The sequence below is a fragment of the Balaenoptera physalus genome (genome assembly GCF_965194825.1).
Source record: "Balaenoptera physalus genome assembly, chromosome: 13".
NCBI classification, from domain to species: domain Eukaryota; kingdom Metazoa; phylum Chordata; class Mammalia; order Artiodactyla; family Balaenopteridae; genus Balaenoptera; species Balaenoptera physalus.
In genome coordinates this window covers 63039674-63057905 of record NC_138892.1, presented here as the reverse complement: position 1 = coordinate 63057905, position 18232 = coordinate 63039674, and the positions used below count along the sequence as shown (strand labels likewise).

General features: G+C 40.5%; 1 protein-coding gene across 9 annotated transcripts in view; it reads left to right on the top strand.

The window, feature by feature from the left end:
- Positions 1–18232, top strand: part of SCN8A (sodium voltage-gated channel alpha subunit 8) — a 121900-nt gene that overhangs the window by 48025 nt on the left and 55643 nt on the right. For 8 of the 9 annotated variants that reach the window (XM_082421284.1, XM_082421282.1, XM_082421281.1 and 5 more), the window contains 3 exons: positions 398–604; positions 1464–1757; positions 12056–12418. In XM_082421284.1, the coding sequence (XP_082277410.1) occupies positions 398–604; positions 1464–1757; positions 12056–12418 (864 nt within the window). Of the gene's footprint in view, positions 1–397; positions 605–1463; positions 1758–12055; positions 12452–18232 lie in introns of all 9 variants that reach the window. The other variant, XM_082421283.1, reaches the window with a different exon arrangement.

Below are 18232 nucleotides of genomic sequence, written 5' to 3'. Positions count from 1 at the left end.
GAGGTCTTGTATTCATTTCTTCAGACTTGTTTTAGAACCAGCTGACAAAGTCAAATGTAATTCTTAGCCCAGAGTGATTTTTCCTTTAAAAAAAAATTAAGCATTTTTCTACGAAAGCAGTATATTAAGAGTATTTGGAAGTGGAAGAGGACTTTTTTGTCATAATGAATGGGACGTACTACCAACATTTGCTGTGAGTTGAGGGTAGGGGAGGCCATTTGGCCGTTGGGGATGCTAAGTGTTCTGCAGTGTGAAGAAGTACCACGCGGTGAAGTACTGTCCTGTTCAAAATGCAGTAGTGCCCCTGCAGAGGAACACCAGCCCATGAGTTGTTTTCAGCCTGATTCGTTTGATGCAAGCGACTCAGAAAGTGGTCTTTGTCTCTTTGTCTTTACAGACCTTAAGAGCAGCTGGGAAGACGTACATGATCTTCTTCGTCTTGGTCATCTTTGTGGGTTCTTTCTATCTGGTGAACTTGATCTTGGCTGTGGTGGCCATGGCTTATGAAGAACAGAATCAGGCAACACTGGAGGAAGCAGAGCAGAAAGAGGCTGAATTCAAAGCAATGTTGGAGCAACTTAAGAAGCAACAGGAAGAGGCACAGGTTGGTGACCAATTCTTTGCTGTGGTCCTTCCTGCCAGATCACGGTGACTAAGGCCCCACCTGATTGCCATTCCAATTGATCTTTTTAGCCATCAGTCACTGTCAAATAGAAGTCATTGATCTGATTAAAATAACCCAAGTAACAACTGCAGATGGTCAGTCCAATTATTCCATTTGTCTTAATGGCCAAATTGTTTGTGAATATGACCTTTTGTTGAATTTCTCAACTGTTCAGTGTACAACTGCTGTGCTGGCTGGGGAGAAAAAAAAGTGACCAGAGCAATTTATATAATGCTTCATATAAGCATAGCCTTTTTGTTGAGAAAAACATTAGGATCTCCTTCAGAGATTCTCCGTGGTCATAACAATTCTTGAAAAGAAGATACAGGTAAAATATTAAAGTAAAATTTGAAAAACAAACTTGTGATTCCACCAACACCCTAACACTTTACTTTTTAATCTTTATCCAAATATACATGTATTTTTACATTGTTGGGCCCATAATGTATAGTATAGTTTCTTAGCATTGATTTTCAGAGTTGTCCAAAAAGAGGATCATTTGGTACCAAGGTGGCAGCCACGTTCTTGTCTGAGATATTCAAGAGAATAAATCCCAGAGTTCTCACCATGCCATTCTGCTCTGATTATGCAAGGCTGTGTGCCACGATACAAATTCAGCTAGGAAAAAGAGATACCAGGCCCCAGCCACAGTCTCCTCTGACGGGCTGGTTTTTCTTCCTCCTTTTTTCCCTTTTTCCCCTATCTATGGGAAAGGAAGTGATCTGTACTAATTGCTTGGCTTTGGGTGGCTCCAGTTAATTGCTTCTGATCTGCTCTGCTGCTGTGGCTCCTTTCGTAGGCGGCGGCGATGGCCACTTCAGCAGGAACTGTCTCAGAAGATGCCATAGAGGAAGAAGGTGAAGAAGGGGCAGGCTCTCCCCGGAGCTCATCTGAAATCTCTAAGCTCAGTTCCAAGAGTGCCAAAGAGAGACGTAACAGGAGAAAGAAGAGGAAACAAAAGGAGCTCTCTGAAGGGGAAGAGAAAGGGGATCCCGAGAAGGTGTTCAAGTCAGAGTCAGAAGATGGTATGAGGAGGAAGGGCTTTCGGCTACCAGACAACAGAATTGGGAGGAAATTTTCCATCATGAATCAGGTAAACTCTTTGCGCTGGGTCAAATAAGCCTAAGAAATTTTGGTTTTCCTAATCTCCCTTGATTCTCATATTCCCCTTTGGGTTTACGTTTTCCAGACCCATCCCTGCATTCTCAGGCCTACCTCTCCATACCTACACGTTGTTTTCCTTTTGGAGGAAGTGTCACTCGCATATTAGGCTGCCCTGTGCTCTAATCCTGCCCTCCCTTCTCTGCTCTAAAGCTAGCCCTAGGACAACCTGGTCACCTTTGGCAAACTTCCTACAGCAGTAAAGTCTGTGTCACAACCAGCAAGCCTTATGTTCTAAAACATCATGAAGAACTTTTCTCCGCTTAGCATCTGAACTTCAGAATTTAGATCAAATACCTCTTTTTAAGAGTTTCATATAATTTTAGGTTAAAAAAAAAAAGTCATGAAACTCTTTAGGTCACCTTATTTGAGTGTGGCAAGTTCTAGTAATTAATTATTCTAGATATATAGTGTCATGCTGATAAATTAGCCTATGATATATTAAAAGCCTCCAGTTTTACCCAACTTTGATAAATCAAGAAACTAAGAGAAAGAGAAGGGAGAGGACTTATGGATAATTATTGAGCATTGTATTACTATAAATTTCATCACATAATAGGTATTTTTGGATTTCAGAGAACACCACCAAAATCCAATTCTTAAGCCATGTAATTCCCCCCCCTTTTTTTTTTTTTAATTTATTTTTGGCTGCATTGGATCTTCGTTGCTGCGTGCAGGCTTTCTCTCGTTTTGATGAGGGAGGCTACTCTTTGTTGCGGTGCGTGGGCTTCTCATTGCGGTGGGTTCTCTTGTTGCGGAGCACGGGCTCTAGGCATGCAGGCTTCAGTAGTTGTGGCACACGGGCTCTAGAGTGCAGGCTCAGTAGTTGTGGCGCACGGGCTTAGTTGCTCTGCGGCATGTGGGATCTTCCCGGACCAGGGCTCGAACCCGTGTCCCCTGCATTGGCAGGCGGATTCTTAACCACTGCGCCACCAGGGAAGCCCTAATTCCCCATTTTAAAGAAAGTTTTGTAAGGTATAGAATAGATTACAGTTCTTGGTTATGGCAGTGTATTCAGTGTCTTTTCTTGTTTCCCAGAGATGATTGATTGTGCCTCTCCCTTACATCTCTCACCTCCCAGTTCAGTCTTTTGCTAGTCCAGTTCATTTTATCACAGCAGAATCTCTCATGTCCACCCCCTTCTTTTTATTCCTATTAATCCTATTTTAGTTCAGACTTTGTGTTACTTTGTTCTACTGCAGTTATCCATTGCAGCTTCATTCACTCTTGTCTGTCTCTGTCTCCTTTATGTTTTACATATTGTCAGCAGATCACTTCCTAAAACATATCTCTCATTATTCATCACCAAGCATTTATGGAGTGCCTACTGTGTGTCAAGGATTGTGCTAGGTCCTAGAGATTAAAAGGTGGTTAGAACACCATCCCTGCCCTAGGGAGCTTACAGTGTAATGGGGCAACCACATACATTAAAAAAATTATTTGTGTAATAGCACTGATGATATTATTCCATAATTGAGATACGCTGGGGTGTTTTGGAGGGCACAGATCTATCCCAGCCTGGAGGTTCGGCAAAGATTTTCTGGGGAAGATCAATGAAAGATAAACAGGAGTTAGTCAAGTAATGTACATGTGTGTTGGTGAGGGAGCAGTAAGACGGAAGAAAGGACATTCCAGGTTTGGAAGAAAAGTATGTTTCAGTTTGGACATCCCAAGTTTGAATTGTTTGTTGGGAAACCAAGTAGACACATGGATAGTCAAATGATAGCTCAGGGAAGAGGTCCTGAGCTGAGAGATGGGGATTGAAACCATGAGACTGGATGAGATGACTCGGAGAGGTTGTGTCAGGTGGAAGAACAGTGGGCCACTGATGTTCACGGGCATCGGAGGTGGAGCTCATGGAGGAAAACAAGTGAACGGTCATTAGAGGTGCTAAGAGAACCGACAGTGCAGTGAGGGCTGGAGAGCACAAGGGTGGGAGAAGGCAGTGGAGTGATCAGTGGATTGAAACTTAACAGAGATGCTTGATGAGATCAGAACTGGAAATGTCCGTTGGATTCGGCAATAGAAGTCATTGAGAACTTGAAAGTTACATTTCAGTCCAGGGTAAGGGTGGATGCCATATTGAGTGGGAAGTAGAGACTTCTCACTCAAACTTCTTTAAAGAATGTGGATGAAAGTAAGCATTTTTATAATCTGTTGGGGAGGAAACCCAGAAGAAGGAGGGTTGGAAGTAAAAATGGAGTAGAATAGAAAAGAAAATAGAACACAGTCTTGGGAGATGTGAAAATAGGTGTAGCCTCTAACAGGAAAGGGGGTACCTTGTCCCCCCCAAAGACGCCAGCACAATAGAGGTGTGTGTGTGTGGATAAGTTTGTAGATGGGGAGTAGGAAGTGGAGAAAGATGACACCTGTCAGTCTCTAGTTTTCGATAATGCAGGAAATTAAAAATCTTATCGAAGGGATTGAGAGCTTGAGTCGGGAGGTTGAAGACAACAGTGACAGTTTAGAGTAGTTATTAAGAGGAATGGGAGAGGGAACTCCCCTTTGGGGTGGAATTCATAGCACGCCCCCTCCCCGGTGCAGACTCCCTTTTCAGTCTCCAGTCCCTGTGCCCCTTGAAGCGCCCTATACTTACACCAGAGTGAACTACTAGATGCTTCTCATACATGATGCTTCTTTTCTACCCTCTGTTTTGCTCCAGAAACAGCCTCTCTAAGATGCCCTGTTTTTTCCATTTCTGAATTGTCCACATTGTATTTATTCTTCACATCCTTTTCTCAAGAAACCTTCCCTGACCCTCCTCCATCCCACCCCCAACTGGAAATTATCATTTCATCTTTCCATTATGTTTATACATACCTCTTTGCATGTTGCTTTTTACTGTATGTGGTTTTTTTTTTTTTTAAGTTTTGGGTTTATTTATTTATTTATTTATTTATTTATGTCTGTGCTGGGTCTTTGTTTCTGTGCGAGGGCTTTCTCTAGTTGCGGCAAGTGGGGGCCACTCTTCATCGCGGTGCGCGGGCCTCTCACTGTCGCGGCCTCTCTTGTTGCGGGGCACAGGCTCCAGATGCACAGGCTCAGTAATTGTGGCTCACTGGCCTAGTTGCTCCGCGGCATGTGGGATCTTCCCAGACCAGGGCTTGAACCCGTGTCCCCTGCATTGGCAGGCAGATTCTCAACCACTGCGCCACCAGGGAAGCCCCTGTATGTGGTTTTATATTTACTAATGTTCATATCCTCTCCTCTCTCAGATAAAATCCTAAAGTCAAGGCCTGCTTCTATGCCCATTCAGATATTTGTTGGAAAAATGAATGAAGAACTTTTATAAATCTGATTTAACCCCTTCTGGGACTTCTTTATGGCCTTTACGGAACCATCTCTGTCTCACCTTCACCTCACCTTTCTCCTAGTTCAGTCTCTTTTGGGGGAAAACTGTGATTGTAGCTTTGTTGTAATCCAACCCTTGTCTTGAGAGCCATCCTGAGCTAGTTAATAAGTACCTTAGTACCATTAACACTTTGCTATTGAATGGGCTCTGATTAATCCATAGGCTTCAGCACAGAGTTGCACTGATTGCTCCCTAGCTCAACAATAAAGCTGGGCTTCTGAGATGTCCTGCTTTGCATGAAAATGTTCACTTCCTCTAATTTCCTCATCTGAAAAAAACTGTGGATTCCTAGAGTCCGTGGCTGACTGCCAAGACTTGCTTAGAAGCCCCACACAGTAGTAATACTCTTTGTCCCAGGACTCTCCTGCAGCTTCTCTGATTTTATCTGGAGGAATGGTTGCAGAAACTGAGGCCTAGAGAGATTTACTAATTTCTTTAAGGCTATATAGCTAGTAGGTGTTGCAGGCAAGATTTGAACCGGGGGCTTCTGGCTCTAAGCCTTGTACTGCAGTCTCTAGCCACCCCCTCCCCACTCACCTCCACACATACCTGGTCATCTGTTCTGTTGGCTTAACGGCGTCTGGCTTCAGTTTTCCCACCGCACAGTTCAAGTGAATGTCGGTTTCCTGTATTTCATATCTGCTGAGATCCTCTCGAGACATCTGCCCAACCTGTCTCCTACCTGTTTCTCTGTAAAATTAACTGCTGTGTTTTTAGGGTTTAGGTGAAAACAAGTATTAGGTTGAGTTCATTTTTGCAAAGTATTTTAATTATTCTGTTGCAGCAGTTCTCAAACTTTTTGGTCTTTATATCTTTAAGAATTATTGAGGACCCCAAAGAGCTTTTTTTAAATGTGCTTTCAATTTATTGTGTTAGAAATTATAATTAAGAAATTTTAAAATGTTTGTTTACTGATTTATTTAAAATAATAATGATAAACCCATTATATGTTTAACACAGATCATACATATTTTTGAAAAAATAAGCTGTTTTCCAGATCAAAAAAAAAAATTAGTGTAAAAAGTGGTACTGTTTACATCTTTCCGAATCTCTTTAATCTGTGGTTAATAGAAGACAGCTGGAATATACCTGTATTCAGTCTGTTGCGATGTATGTTTTTTTGGTTGAAGTATTTAAAGAAAATCTAGTTTCATACAGATGTAGTTGGAAAAGGGAGGAATATTTTAACAGCCTCTTTAGATAATTGTGAATATTCTTCTTCGATGCTTTTCCAAAACTGGATAATGGTAGATTTTTAAATGTTTAGTTGCGATGTGGAAGCTGAAACTGTATCAGTAACTTGGTACTCTGTTACATTAAAATCCTTTGCTGTATTTTGCACTATAGGTCTTTAACTCATGAATGACTTGTAGCATCTTACATTGACCATTTGGGAAATACCGGTTCACTGAGTTATGCAGATCTTCGAAGTACTGACACACAATATTAAAAAACCACATATATTATTATCTCTATCAAGCTCATAAGAAAAGTCTTTAAATTCTGTGAAACTGTCAGGCTCACAGAGTCTACTGTATGCCTGTGAGAAAACGAGAGTGATAAAGGCAGACATCATCTTAGTATTATTATGAAGTGGTTTTAATCTTGTGACCCCCCCCCCAATAAAAGGGTCACAAGGACCCCAGGAGTTCCCAGACCACATTTTAAGAACCAACTGCTGTGTTGGAAAGAAAAAGTGAAGAAAAGGTGAAATATGGCATGGAAGTAGAACATTTAAATCATCAATTTATTACATTCTAAACATCCCAGTCATTGTTAAGCCTTATCCCAGTAAACAGCTGACATGGATGCCCTGAAATTCCTAATTAATTTTTCTGTGTAATGTGAGGGCTACTCCCCCAAACCAAGAACGCCCCAGAGCTATTCTCCCAAGCAAACACCTAGATCTAAGGTAGTATTTTTAGTTAGCTGTGATGTGACTGCCTGAAAAGGACCAGAAGCTCCTGGTTTGTTGACAGGAAAGATTTTGAAAACAGGACCTATCTCATAAACTAGCCTGGATCCCAGGAGTTAATAGAGCCATGGGTCCTGAGTCATAACTAAAACCCTCCAGTCCAGGAAAATTGAGACTGGGGGGCCGGGGGCTACCCTCAGGATGTCTCCTTAGGGAATTGGCTAGATCAGGATTAGATACAAAGGGTACAAGCAAAAATGGGACAAGTTCAACTTTTCCCCATCCACATTTATTGCAGTCAACTCTTTTGCCAAGAATGGAACAAAGAATTAAAGAATAATAGATAAACTGTTTCCTTTTAGTGTGTATTGTCTCAGGATCCTGATTCCTAAGTGTTCCTGGGTCACTGAATTGGTCATTATCTTTCTGTCACTTCCTCTCACTTTCCTATCAGTTAAGAATAGTCAGGTATTATACACTATATGAGATCTAATATAGTATATCATATTTCCTCATGTAGTACATAGTATTTCCTACTAGGCTGCAGGTTTCGAGAGGGCAGGGACCATGTTATATATCTTGTTCACCACTGTATCCACATCACTTAGCACACAACAGGTATTTAATGATCATTTGTCAAATAAAAATCAAACCTCTTTCCTAATATGTAGACCTAATATAGTAGGTAGGGTCAGCACCCAACATCGGCCTTGTGAAAATCACAGATTCAGTCCAGGGAAGCTTGCTGTGAGAAGGGAGGCAGTTTTTTATTTTCTGTATTTTATGGTGCTTTGACATGTTAGGAGCCTTGCTGGCTGGGAGTAGCTGCCCCTCTTGGTGCTAGTTTAATTCTTAGAGAGAGTGAAGGAAGTGTGCCTTTCATGTGCAGATCAACCAGTCCAAGACCCTTATCCCCAACCTCCTGTTATCTAATTCACACACCCAACCAATATTTCCCATGCCCTAAATCACTCCAGAGCCAGGACCATTCCTATAGCCCAGAACCTGTTTGAAATTATTCAAACTATCCAATTTTAAGCTTGGTCAAATGTGCCTGCTCTGCCTCATCCATCCCTTCCACAGCAAAGGCTCTGGGCCAGGCTTTTCCCCTCGCTTCTCCTGCCTCCTGACTGACCCTCGTACCCACTCCCACCCCCCGCGAGGCCCTGTGTGGCCTGGCATGACATGATGCAGCATGCCATGCCCCCTTATTTTGGGAACTGTAAGTAATAAACTCTTCTTTCAAAGGCAGTTATCTCTGTGTCTGTCACCTTACCATACCTGATTAAAACAAAATCATAGGTGAGACTCCCCTGGTGGTCCAGTGGGTGAGACTCCACGCTCCCAATGCAGGGGCCCTGGGTTCGATCCCTGATCGGGGAACCAGATCCCGCATGCATGCCGCGACTAAGTCCACATGCCTCAACTAAGAAGCCTGCATGCCACAACTATGAGCCCCCATGCTGCAACTAAAAAAGATCCCGCATGCTGCAACTAAGACCCGGCACAGCCTAAATAAATAAATATTAAAAAAAAAAAAAAAAAGAAAGAAACCAAAACTCATAGGTACGTTCTAACACTTAACAAATCTTCTGGCCAGCCACATTGTTTAGAGAAGTGCTTCTCAAACTATCTGTAGCGAAGGACCAGTTTTTGTCTTTCCCATTTCTTCATGAATGATACTCTTGTAAAATATAATTGTAATAAACTTCTAGAAAAACTATCACATTCTTGGATGTTGTAAAAATGCCTACTTGCTATTAAAATTTCTAAATGCTTCTCTCAGGTTTTTACTGTCTCATTGCAAACCAGTAGCGGATTATATACTAGCATTGATCTGTGAGTGGTTCAGGGGAATGAATCAGTGAGGGTGCCCAAACATATATGTGAAATGAGGAATAGCAAGCAATAAGCTGGAGGAGGCACTGACCCCTCTACCAGCTCAACAGCATGGAGAAGGAACATGGCCATGTAGGTGCCCTTTTAATACACAGTGACACCCTCCACTCATAAATGAGACCCAATGAACATTCTAGAATCTAACCTATGCAGCTCCTCCTCTCTGGTGCAGGGATGAGGCAGAAGAGCAAAACAAGTCAGAGTGATCAGGAAAGGGGTCAGAGATGTTGCATACCTGAATCCTATTTTTTAGAGGCCTACATACAGCATATAGTATGTATTTAACAATAACATTTATGTAAAATGATCTGTGGTAGGTGGTTTTCTTGATGCAGTTTCCAGTAATCAAATTCATTTATTATCTCAGAGATTTGTGAGTTGCTTCAAGCCAAGGCAAGAAGAGACTACATAACAAGGGAAATACAGGTTAGAGAGTGAAGTATGATAAAACTAGAAATATCCAAAGAAAATGTACCCATCTGGGCATGGGGGCTTTGTACATTATAGGAAGAGAATCATTTTGAGTCTAGAACTAGAAGTGGAATTCTAGGTAACAAAAACGATATGGGCAGAAATATTAAAGAGGAGCCCTACAGCCATTCCAGGGTTATCATCAAAAGTATTATTTTAAAATGTTTATTTAGCACTTTTAATATGTATACTATATTGGCAGAGTCCTAACCCACAAAGAACTTTCACAGTGGAATCATTTTACCAGAAGGGTAAGGCCTAAACTCTAAGGCAAAAGTCTTATATAGCTAAAAGTTACTTTGAAATTCCTTCAAAGTCATAATTGGGCAAACTAAGTATCTCAGGGTAGCAAGGAGGATTGTCTGAGGTCAGTTGTCTGTCAGGTTTTGTTCTCTTAGAGCAGAGGTCCTCAAACTGGGATTGCATCCCCTCAGGGCACTTGAAGACTTTCTAAGCACAGTTTTAAGGAACCTGATTTCCAGATCTTGAAGTTACATTTTCCTATGCCTAGGGTGAGGCCTGTGGTCCAAAGTCACACCAGTTCTTTTCCACTTTTCTTTTCACAGTCAGCCTTCTCCCACTTTACAAAAGGAAGGCATACCTCTCTCTCATCCCAAATCCTAAGTAGTATATTGCCCTAAGATATAAAAATCTTTGGAGGTGCGAAGCAAGGGGACAGTTGAAAATATTAGGGTCTAAAAAGTTTTCTTTAATCTAGGAAACAAATCCATTGTTAGGCTTTCTGAATTTACCTATCTCTTACATACTTCTAATAAGAGTGAAATATAGAGTTATAATCAGGGGCATTGGGATGTTTGAAGTTCAGGAGCAAGATGGATGTCACTGGGATACATATTAATACATTTATTAAAAATGAAAAATGAAGTCATACTTTTTCCAATGAAAATAAGTCTGATATGGCCAATTGCTTTGACATTGGGGACTGACTTTGCTAATTAGATCATATGGTGGGCATTTTTGTAAATTAAATGAGCTAAATCTGTGGCTTTAAGGTTTTGATGAAAATATCTTTAAAGCATGTGGTAACATCATTTTATTAAAAAATTAATGTTGGCAGTGATGTGTAGAAATTGACAATATTTTGGTTATTCCAGCCTTTTCTGTTGGGTTAAATAAGGTTCCTTTAAAGTAAAAGAATAACCCCTGTAAGAGGTACCGATATAATTATTAGTTAATAATAAATAAAGCCTTTTTGATATCCTCAGAAATCAGGAAATGGAATACTTCTATCAACTGGGTACAAATCCTTTGGCAAGTTGGGTGGTTTTCAGTTCTTTACTTTCAGCACAATTAAAAGAGGACTTGATTTAATTGTCAGCTGATAGATCATTAAGATAAATTTTGCTGATAGCTTACTATGCAGTTTTGGCATATAACTTAGAAGGAGTTCAAAGAATTGAGTACATTACTGTTTATAACAATATTCTTCTGTTCCAAGATACCATTTACATGAATAGGGTTTCTCAGCACTTAAAATCTAAATAATATTAGAAGGGGGAGAGGAGTTGCTGTTGAACCATGTCTGATTCTAATAATAAATAATACTATCTACAAATATTTAAACACCAAAACACCCATTGGGAAAAAAAAAGTCATCTCATTGAGATATATTTTAATAAAATTTTCTTTTTAAGCTTAGTAATTACTTATAAAATGTAGAATATATTTGTGATCAATTGTATTAATGAGAATTATAATAAAAACACAATCGAGGAGAATTTTAAAAATTTCTTGGAGACTCATGGTCACAGGAAAATTTTTTTTTAATTTTAAGTACAGTTTATTTATAATTTTTTGTTGCAGAAAAGTATTGAAAGGTGATCAATAAAACACATTAAAGCATAAAGATATACATTAGCATAAAATTCTCTAGGGAAGATGGAATGGAAGTATGAGCTGAAGGAGAAAAAGATGAAAAATTTCTAAGTGATAAATACAAGTTTGACTTTAAAATGTCAATGCTGGGAATTATATAATTTACAAATACTTAAACTTCTCATGAAAAAAACGTTGACTTTAAAATGGAGGAGGAGGGGACAGATACCATTTTCAACTGAACTAAAAAACCACTGTTGGCATAGTTCTTAACCTCTAGGGCGTGTGGTACCCACTGAGAGAGTGGCAAGTGATTGGGCACTTTTAAATTCTCCCCTTTTGCCAAGTGTGGCATAGAATCTAACTTGGTAGATTAAAGGCACACTCCACGTGAGCTCGGAGTAATGAGAAATAGACACTGAATGTATTTCCTGGTGGATTCAGTACACAGAGCATGAAATAAAAGCATCCTTTCAATACATGGGTGAACAGTGAATAGAACTTGTGAATGGTTAACAGGTCAAAGACAGGTGTATCACAAGGTTATGGGGCAAGGAGAGGTGAGTAATGATGGGTGTTGAAAAGCAGTAGAAATTCAACATCCAGAAGTGCTTTCTGGAAACACCTGTGTTCTGATTAACAGGAATGCAAGGATGGGGCCAGGCTGGGGAAGCTGACAGCCTTTGTTCAGCCTCTACGGGGTCCCCTTCCTGTCTCATGCCTCCCTCTCTGTCTTTCTGTCTTCCTGCCCCTACAGTCACTGCTCAGCATTCCGGGCTCCCCATTCCTGTCCCGCCACAACAGCAAAAGCAGCATCTTCAGCTTCAGGGGGCCCGGGCGGTTCCGGGACCCGGGCTCCGAGAACGAGTTTGCGGACGACGAGCACAGCACGGTGGAGGAGAGCGAGGGCCGCCGGGACTCGCTCTTCATCCCCATCCGAGCCCGCGAGCGCCGCAGCAGCTACAGCGGCTACAGCGGCTACAGCCAGGGCAGCCGCTCCTCGCGCATCTTCCCCAGCCTGCGGCGCAGCGTCAAGCGCAACAGCACGGTGGACTGCAACGGTGTGGTGTCCCTCATCGGCGGCCCCGGCTCCCACATCAGCGGGCGTCTCCTGCCAGAGGTGAAAATAGATAAGGCAGCTACTGATGACAGTGTAAGGAAGTAAAAAAGTAGACCGAGGCTAGGCATGGCATTCTCTCCCACTCCCTTCCTCTCTTCTCTCCCTGCTCTGTCCATTCCTCCTGGTCTCTCGTCCACGCTCCATCCCAACTCTTGTCTCTACCCCCCACCACGTCTGTTTTCTCCCTCCTGGTTTGTTCCTATTTCTCTCTTCAGCCCTCCTCTTTTACTCGCCCTGTTTTCCCTTTTACTTTATTCCTTGCTCCATTTTCCCCCATCTTCCTTTCTTGTTTCTGACTCTGGCCCTTTCCCCATCAACTCTTTCCTTTATTTTATCCCTTTTTCTCTCTCTCCATCTCTGCATGTCTCTGCCTGCTTGTCTATTTTCCTCCCCACACCTGCTTTGACTGAATGCCTCTGGCCAGCGGATCCTGCCCGGATGGAATGAGAAGGGCCTCTGCCGTCACCAATGACCAAGTCTGAGCGGGTTTGGAACTACCATTGCTTCTCTCCCCCTACGTCCTCCCTCCTCGTAGGGAAACAGCTTGGAATTTAAAGCTCTTATCTTCCTATTAAAAAAAAAAAAAGTAACATAGCTTTGAATAATTTTCTTAGGCTCCTCTACAAGAGTGAGATGTGATTTTTCCTCTTTTTCCAAAGAGGAATGTGCCTGGGTGATGCTGAGGGTAGGAAGTAGGCACTGGGAGAGCCAGGCAAGGAGAGGTTAAGGAAACCAGTGGGGAACTGGACCTAGACATTTAAAAGGGATTGAGATGGAAATAAATCAAAGGAGGGGAAGGTAGGTGGTCAGGGCAAGAACACATGGTATATGGGGGAGGAAGGAAAAGGGAAGTGAAAGATGAATTTTAAATGTAATCAAATGTCAGGCTCTGGAGGAGCTGTATATAATGGCTTCACAAAATCACTTGTCTATGGGTTAGGATAATGGCTCGCCTCTTTGGGAAAAGCCATCTCTTAACATTTCTTTAGATTCTAAGCTGTTTATACCTTTTTTTCTAGTTTTAAATTCTTATAACCTTAATGATCCTAATCCTTTCTACCTCTAGTTCCTTAACTTTCCTCAGTCCCTCCTTAGCTGGTCTCAGCTTCTTGAGATAGCATGTCGGTCTGTTTTGTTCCAACACTTCAGTTTCCTCTAGCACAGCATGAAGATAGCCAGCCCTTTAATTAGCATGATGCATGTGTGGAGGAAAATTGGATAATCAAGGATGGAATTATTCGAAATGATCTGCTTTTGGCCCTTTAGGGCAGTTGTTGACTGTCCTAAATTCAAAAGACAGTTAGGATATTTGACGTCCTTTCTCTTCCTGCCTTTTTATTTAAAAGCAAAATATTTTCCCCCTGATGTTTGTATAGCTCTTTACAAGCTACAAATTACTTTTACATGCTTTATTTGTTTCGAATAAAAATTCCATAAGGCTGACAAAGTGGAGCTGATTATTCCTGTTTTTGAGACGGGGAAACAGGCTCAGTGAATCTGTTACACAGTTCATTATTGACAGACCTTTCAGAAACCTCAATCTTCTGTTTCTCAGTTAATTGTAATGTCTTCTCCGCCTAGTCACATGGCCATTGCTCTTCTGGAGAACTGTTTGTTTCAGATCAAGCGTAATAGGAACAATAATAATAACAAACAGTGGCTCCAAAGTCCCCCTCCAAGCTAGGTAGTTGGCCAAAATAAATGTTATCAATGACTGTCTTTACTTGACATATAATTTTTTGGTCTTCACTGGTTCTATGTCTAGATGTAAATTTTTTGGCTCCATAATTAGACAGATAATTATATTCTCTAAAAAAACAAGAGATGATCTCAATGGAGAATGAGGGGTGGATCAGCACGACAGTACAGTGGGGATAATTCAAATGTTGAAAACCAGAGTAAATTTTGATATCCTAGCAGTTTTAAAAGATATTTAAGCGAAATAATATATCTTGCTTTTTCTTTGAAGAGAAGGTATTAGAAAAGGTGTCCAGGAAGAAGGAGCTTGAACTTCAGCTTAAAGGCAGATGAGCAGGTTTGCGGGTTTTGTTTTTGTTTTTTTAGCAGCTTGTGTTACGTTGTGTGGGAGACAAATCTGAGAGGCAGTTGAGCAGTTGGCTGTGGAATGGAAGGCTGTCTGCGCCGCCTTACGTTGTGGGTGACAGAACGCTGCCCTCGGGGCTTTGGGGGTCCTGCACACTCAACACCCTGTAAGCACTTAGGAGATGCTTTGCAGTGGCCCCAAGTGATGGTGGTGACAGACCTGAGGATTCCCAAGGCCAGGAGGTCAGATCCCAAAGTGGCAGGAAGACGAGGTAGGTAGGACTGTATCATTCCCAATGATATGAAGGGCTTCATAACGAGGAAAAAGTATTTTGTTAGAAACCATAAAGAAGCACCTCCTAGTTGTTAATGGTGTGGGGAAATATCTAAGTTACATTAATAGGCCAAAAAGACAAAACAAAACAATAACAGAATGCATATAGTCTGTGTGGTATGATATCGTCTATATAAAGACAAACTGCATATAGAAAAAAGATGACTGACTAAAAGTTAACAGTAGCTGCCTTTGGAAGGGGAAATTATTAGTGACTTTTTTTTCCTTCCTTACACTTTTCTGTTCTTTGTAGTTTTCTACAGTGGGCCTAATACTTATAGCTGCCATAGACTGAGTTCTGATGACACTATGCTAAGCACTTTATATGTATGATCTCATTTAATTCTTATAACTTCCCCATTCAGTAGGTGGTTTTATCCAATCAACAGATAGACTCAGAGACTTAGTGATTTGTGGAAATGGAACCAAGGTCTTCCTGATGCCAAGAGAACTTCCTGACTGCTTATTTGGGAAGTAGGAAAAGTCATTTATCTTAGAAGGAATTAATATATTCATAATGTTATATGCAGCCTGGGCCAAATGAGCAATTATTATACCTCTTTGGGCTAGAAGATAGTGATTCTCACTGTCAAAACGTTTTGGATGCGTCTGCAGCTACGGATTAACTTGTCCTCTCCTGAACCATCAGAGTGCTTCCAGTTACATACTCATGCTTTATGGACTGTTGTAGGAGCCGTTGATGGTCCATAAGCTGATCTCACACAACATTAATGCTTGGGCTATGCCACATCTGTATTTTTTTCTTTAGGCTCAAATTAAGAAATATAATATTTCCTATGAAAAAAAGACATCCAGACATCACCTCATTAGAATCTCATCAAAAACTATTTCACATCTTCATTAATTATTCAGTTGTGATTGAGTGGTGATAATTTTTTGATAGTTTGAGAACTTTTGCTTTTTGCTGAAGCAGAGGATAAGGGGACTCTTCCCATGTCTTCATCTCTGAGCTGGAAAATCATTGCTCTTCACTCGTAAAGGAAGCAGGTGCCACTGACCATCCAAAAACACACATAACTCAGAAATCATGTTGTAAATGTAAAGCATTATCTCATTTCATGCTCACAGCTCCTGCCCTCTGAGTTAGATACTACTATTGTGTGCATTTTACGAGGAGGAAACCAAGGCTTAGAGAAATAAAGCAACTTGTCCAAGATTGCACAGTAAGCAGTAGAGTTAGGATTTGAATCCAGACAATCAAACTCCACAGCATTAACCACTAACCATTATGCTATGCTAACTACGAAGCCCGGGTTCATTATTTACTCAAGTGATCCTGAAAAATGAGCATCTCTAAGCCCATTTCCTTATCTGTAAAAAAGAGATTAAAAGGACCGTTGTTATAGGGCTATTTGAAGATTAAATGTAATAACATTTATAAAATGTGAAGCATATTGCTTGGCCCATCCTTGGTATTCAGAAAGCCAGTTTCCATTCCTTTCCCTATACTTTTTTGACCTTTGTAGACTGAGAAGTAGACAGTGGGATTTCTGCTGAATTGCTTGACTTGGAGAGGGTCGGATTTCTTCTAAGATTCCAAAGATCCTTTGAGAAGGAGAAATTATTGTACAGTATTTTAAAGCAGAATACTACAAAAATTGTAGAAAGGCTTGAACAGGAGATAAATGGCTAGGTCCTAAGGCCACTACTAAAATGCTCTAAATTTTAGTCCCAAGAAAGGTGACTGGCTGGTAAGTTGCCAGTTATGTATTTCCATGTGAAAGCAGTTCAGAAACAATAACAAGTTGAGATTCCTTGGATAGATCTATAGAAGTGTGGGCAGAACCTGCCATCTGCAGACATGGTAGAATATCTCTTTGAGAAGGACAGCTACAATTTAGGAGGTTGGAAGTTAGTGGCTAAATGCCTAATAAACTTTGTGTTTGAGTTAAGAGAAATACAACAAATTTGTATTGGGTTTAAAGTAATTAAGGTTCTCAATTGCTTCCTCTGTTACTGATAGTTTTGCACCAAGGCTCCTTAGGGGCTGAATTTTTAAAAGGCAGAGAGGCCCCTGACTTTAAAAAGTTGTTAGTTCTCCTCCTCCCTCCCCAACAAAATGAAAGAAAACAAAACAAATAAAAATATACACCTTCATTCCCCCCCCCCCAAAAAAATGACCCGAAGAAATAAGGGAGGGGAGAGAATGAGTATGTGATCTTTCCTCTGATCCTTGGGTCTCAGCATGCTTGGAGGAAGACACCTTCTTCCCACTTTCCAGGTGATGAGAATTGGGCAGCTGAGCCAATAGTAGAGACATAACCTCACAGAATCCCAAGCAGATTCTAGGTGGAAAGTAACGATGAAGCTGCTTTACATGGGAGAGAGTCTGCTCCAGGTTTTCTTCCCTTTAATTGGTCATAGTCTGACACAAGAATCAATAGTCAACATTACTGGTTGGAAAGTGAAATAGTGCAGACACTTTGGAAAACAGTTTGGCAGCTCCTCATAAAGTTTAACATAGAGTTATCAGATGACGCAGAGATTCTACTCATAGGTATATACCCAGGAAAACAGGTGTTCACACAAAAATTTATACATAAATATATGTATATGTTTTTTCAAAAAACACAGAATTGTGGTAGTGATTGTACTGAATCTATAGATCACTTTGGTGAGAATGGACATCTTAATTATATTGAGTCTTCCAATCTATGAATGTGGTACATTTCTCCATTTATTTAAGTCTTCGCAAGTTTCTCTCAGCAAAGTTGTATAGTTTTTAGTGGGGGTCTTAGACATCTTTCATTAGATTTTTTTCCTTGGTATTTGATATTTTTTGATACTATTGTAAAAGGTATAATTAAAATTTTTATTTTCAATGATTTGTTGCCAGAATATAGAAATACAGTTGATTTTTGTATATTGACCTTATATCTCATGACCTTGATAAATTAATGTATTGGTTCTATTAGCCTTGGAGGGTTTTTTGTTTTTTGTGTTTTTTTGGTAAATTCCATAGTGTTTCTTACATGCACAGTAATATTTTCTGTGAGTAACAGCAACTGCAATCTTTATGCTCTTAATTTATTTTTCCTGCTTTATTGCACTAGCTAAGACTTTAGATACAAAATTGAATAGACTTGATGAAAGCGTACATCCTTCCTTGTTTCCAGTATTAGAGGAAAAGGATTTAATGTTTCACCAAGAAGCATGATGTTGGCTATAGGTTTCATAAATGATCTTTGTCAGACTGAAACTGCTACATTGTATTTGTGGCTTGCTGAGAAATTTTATTTTTATGCAGAGGTGTTGAATTTTGTTAAATGTTGTTTTTCTGCATCTGTGAGATGATCATATGGTTTTTCTCCTTTATTCTGTTAACGTGATGAATAACACTGACTTTTTTCCTAGTATTAAATTAACCTTGCTTTCCTGGGATAAACTCTGTTGGTCATGATGTAGTATCCTTTGTA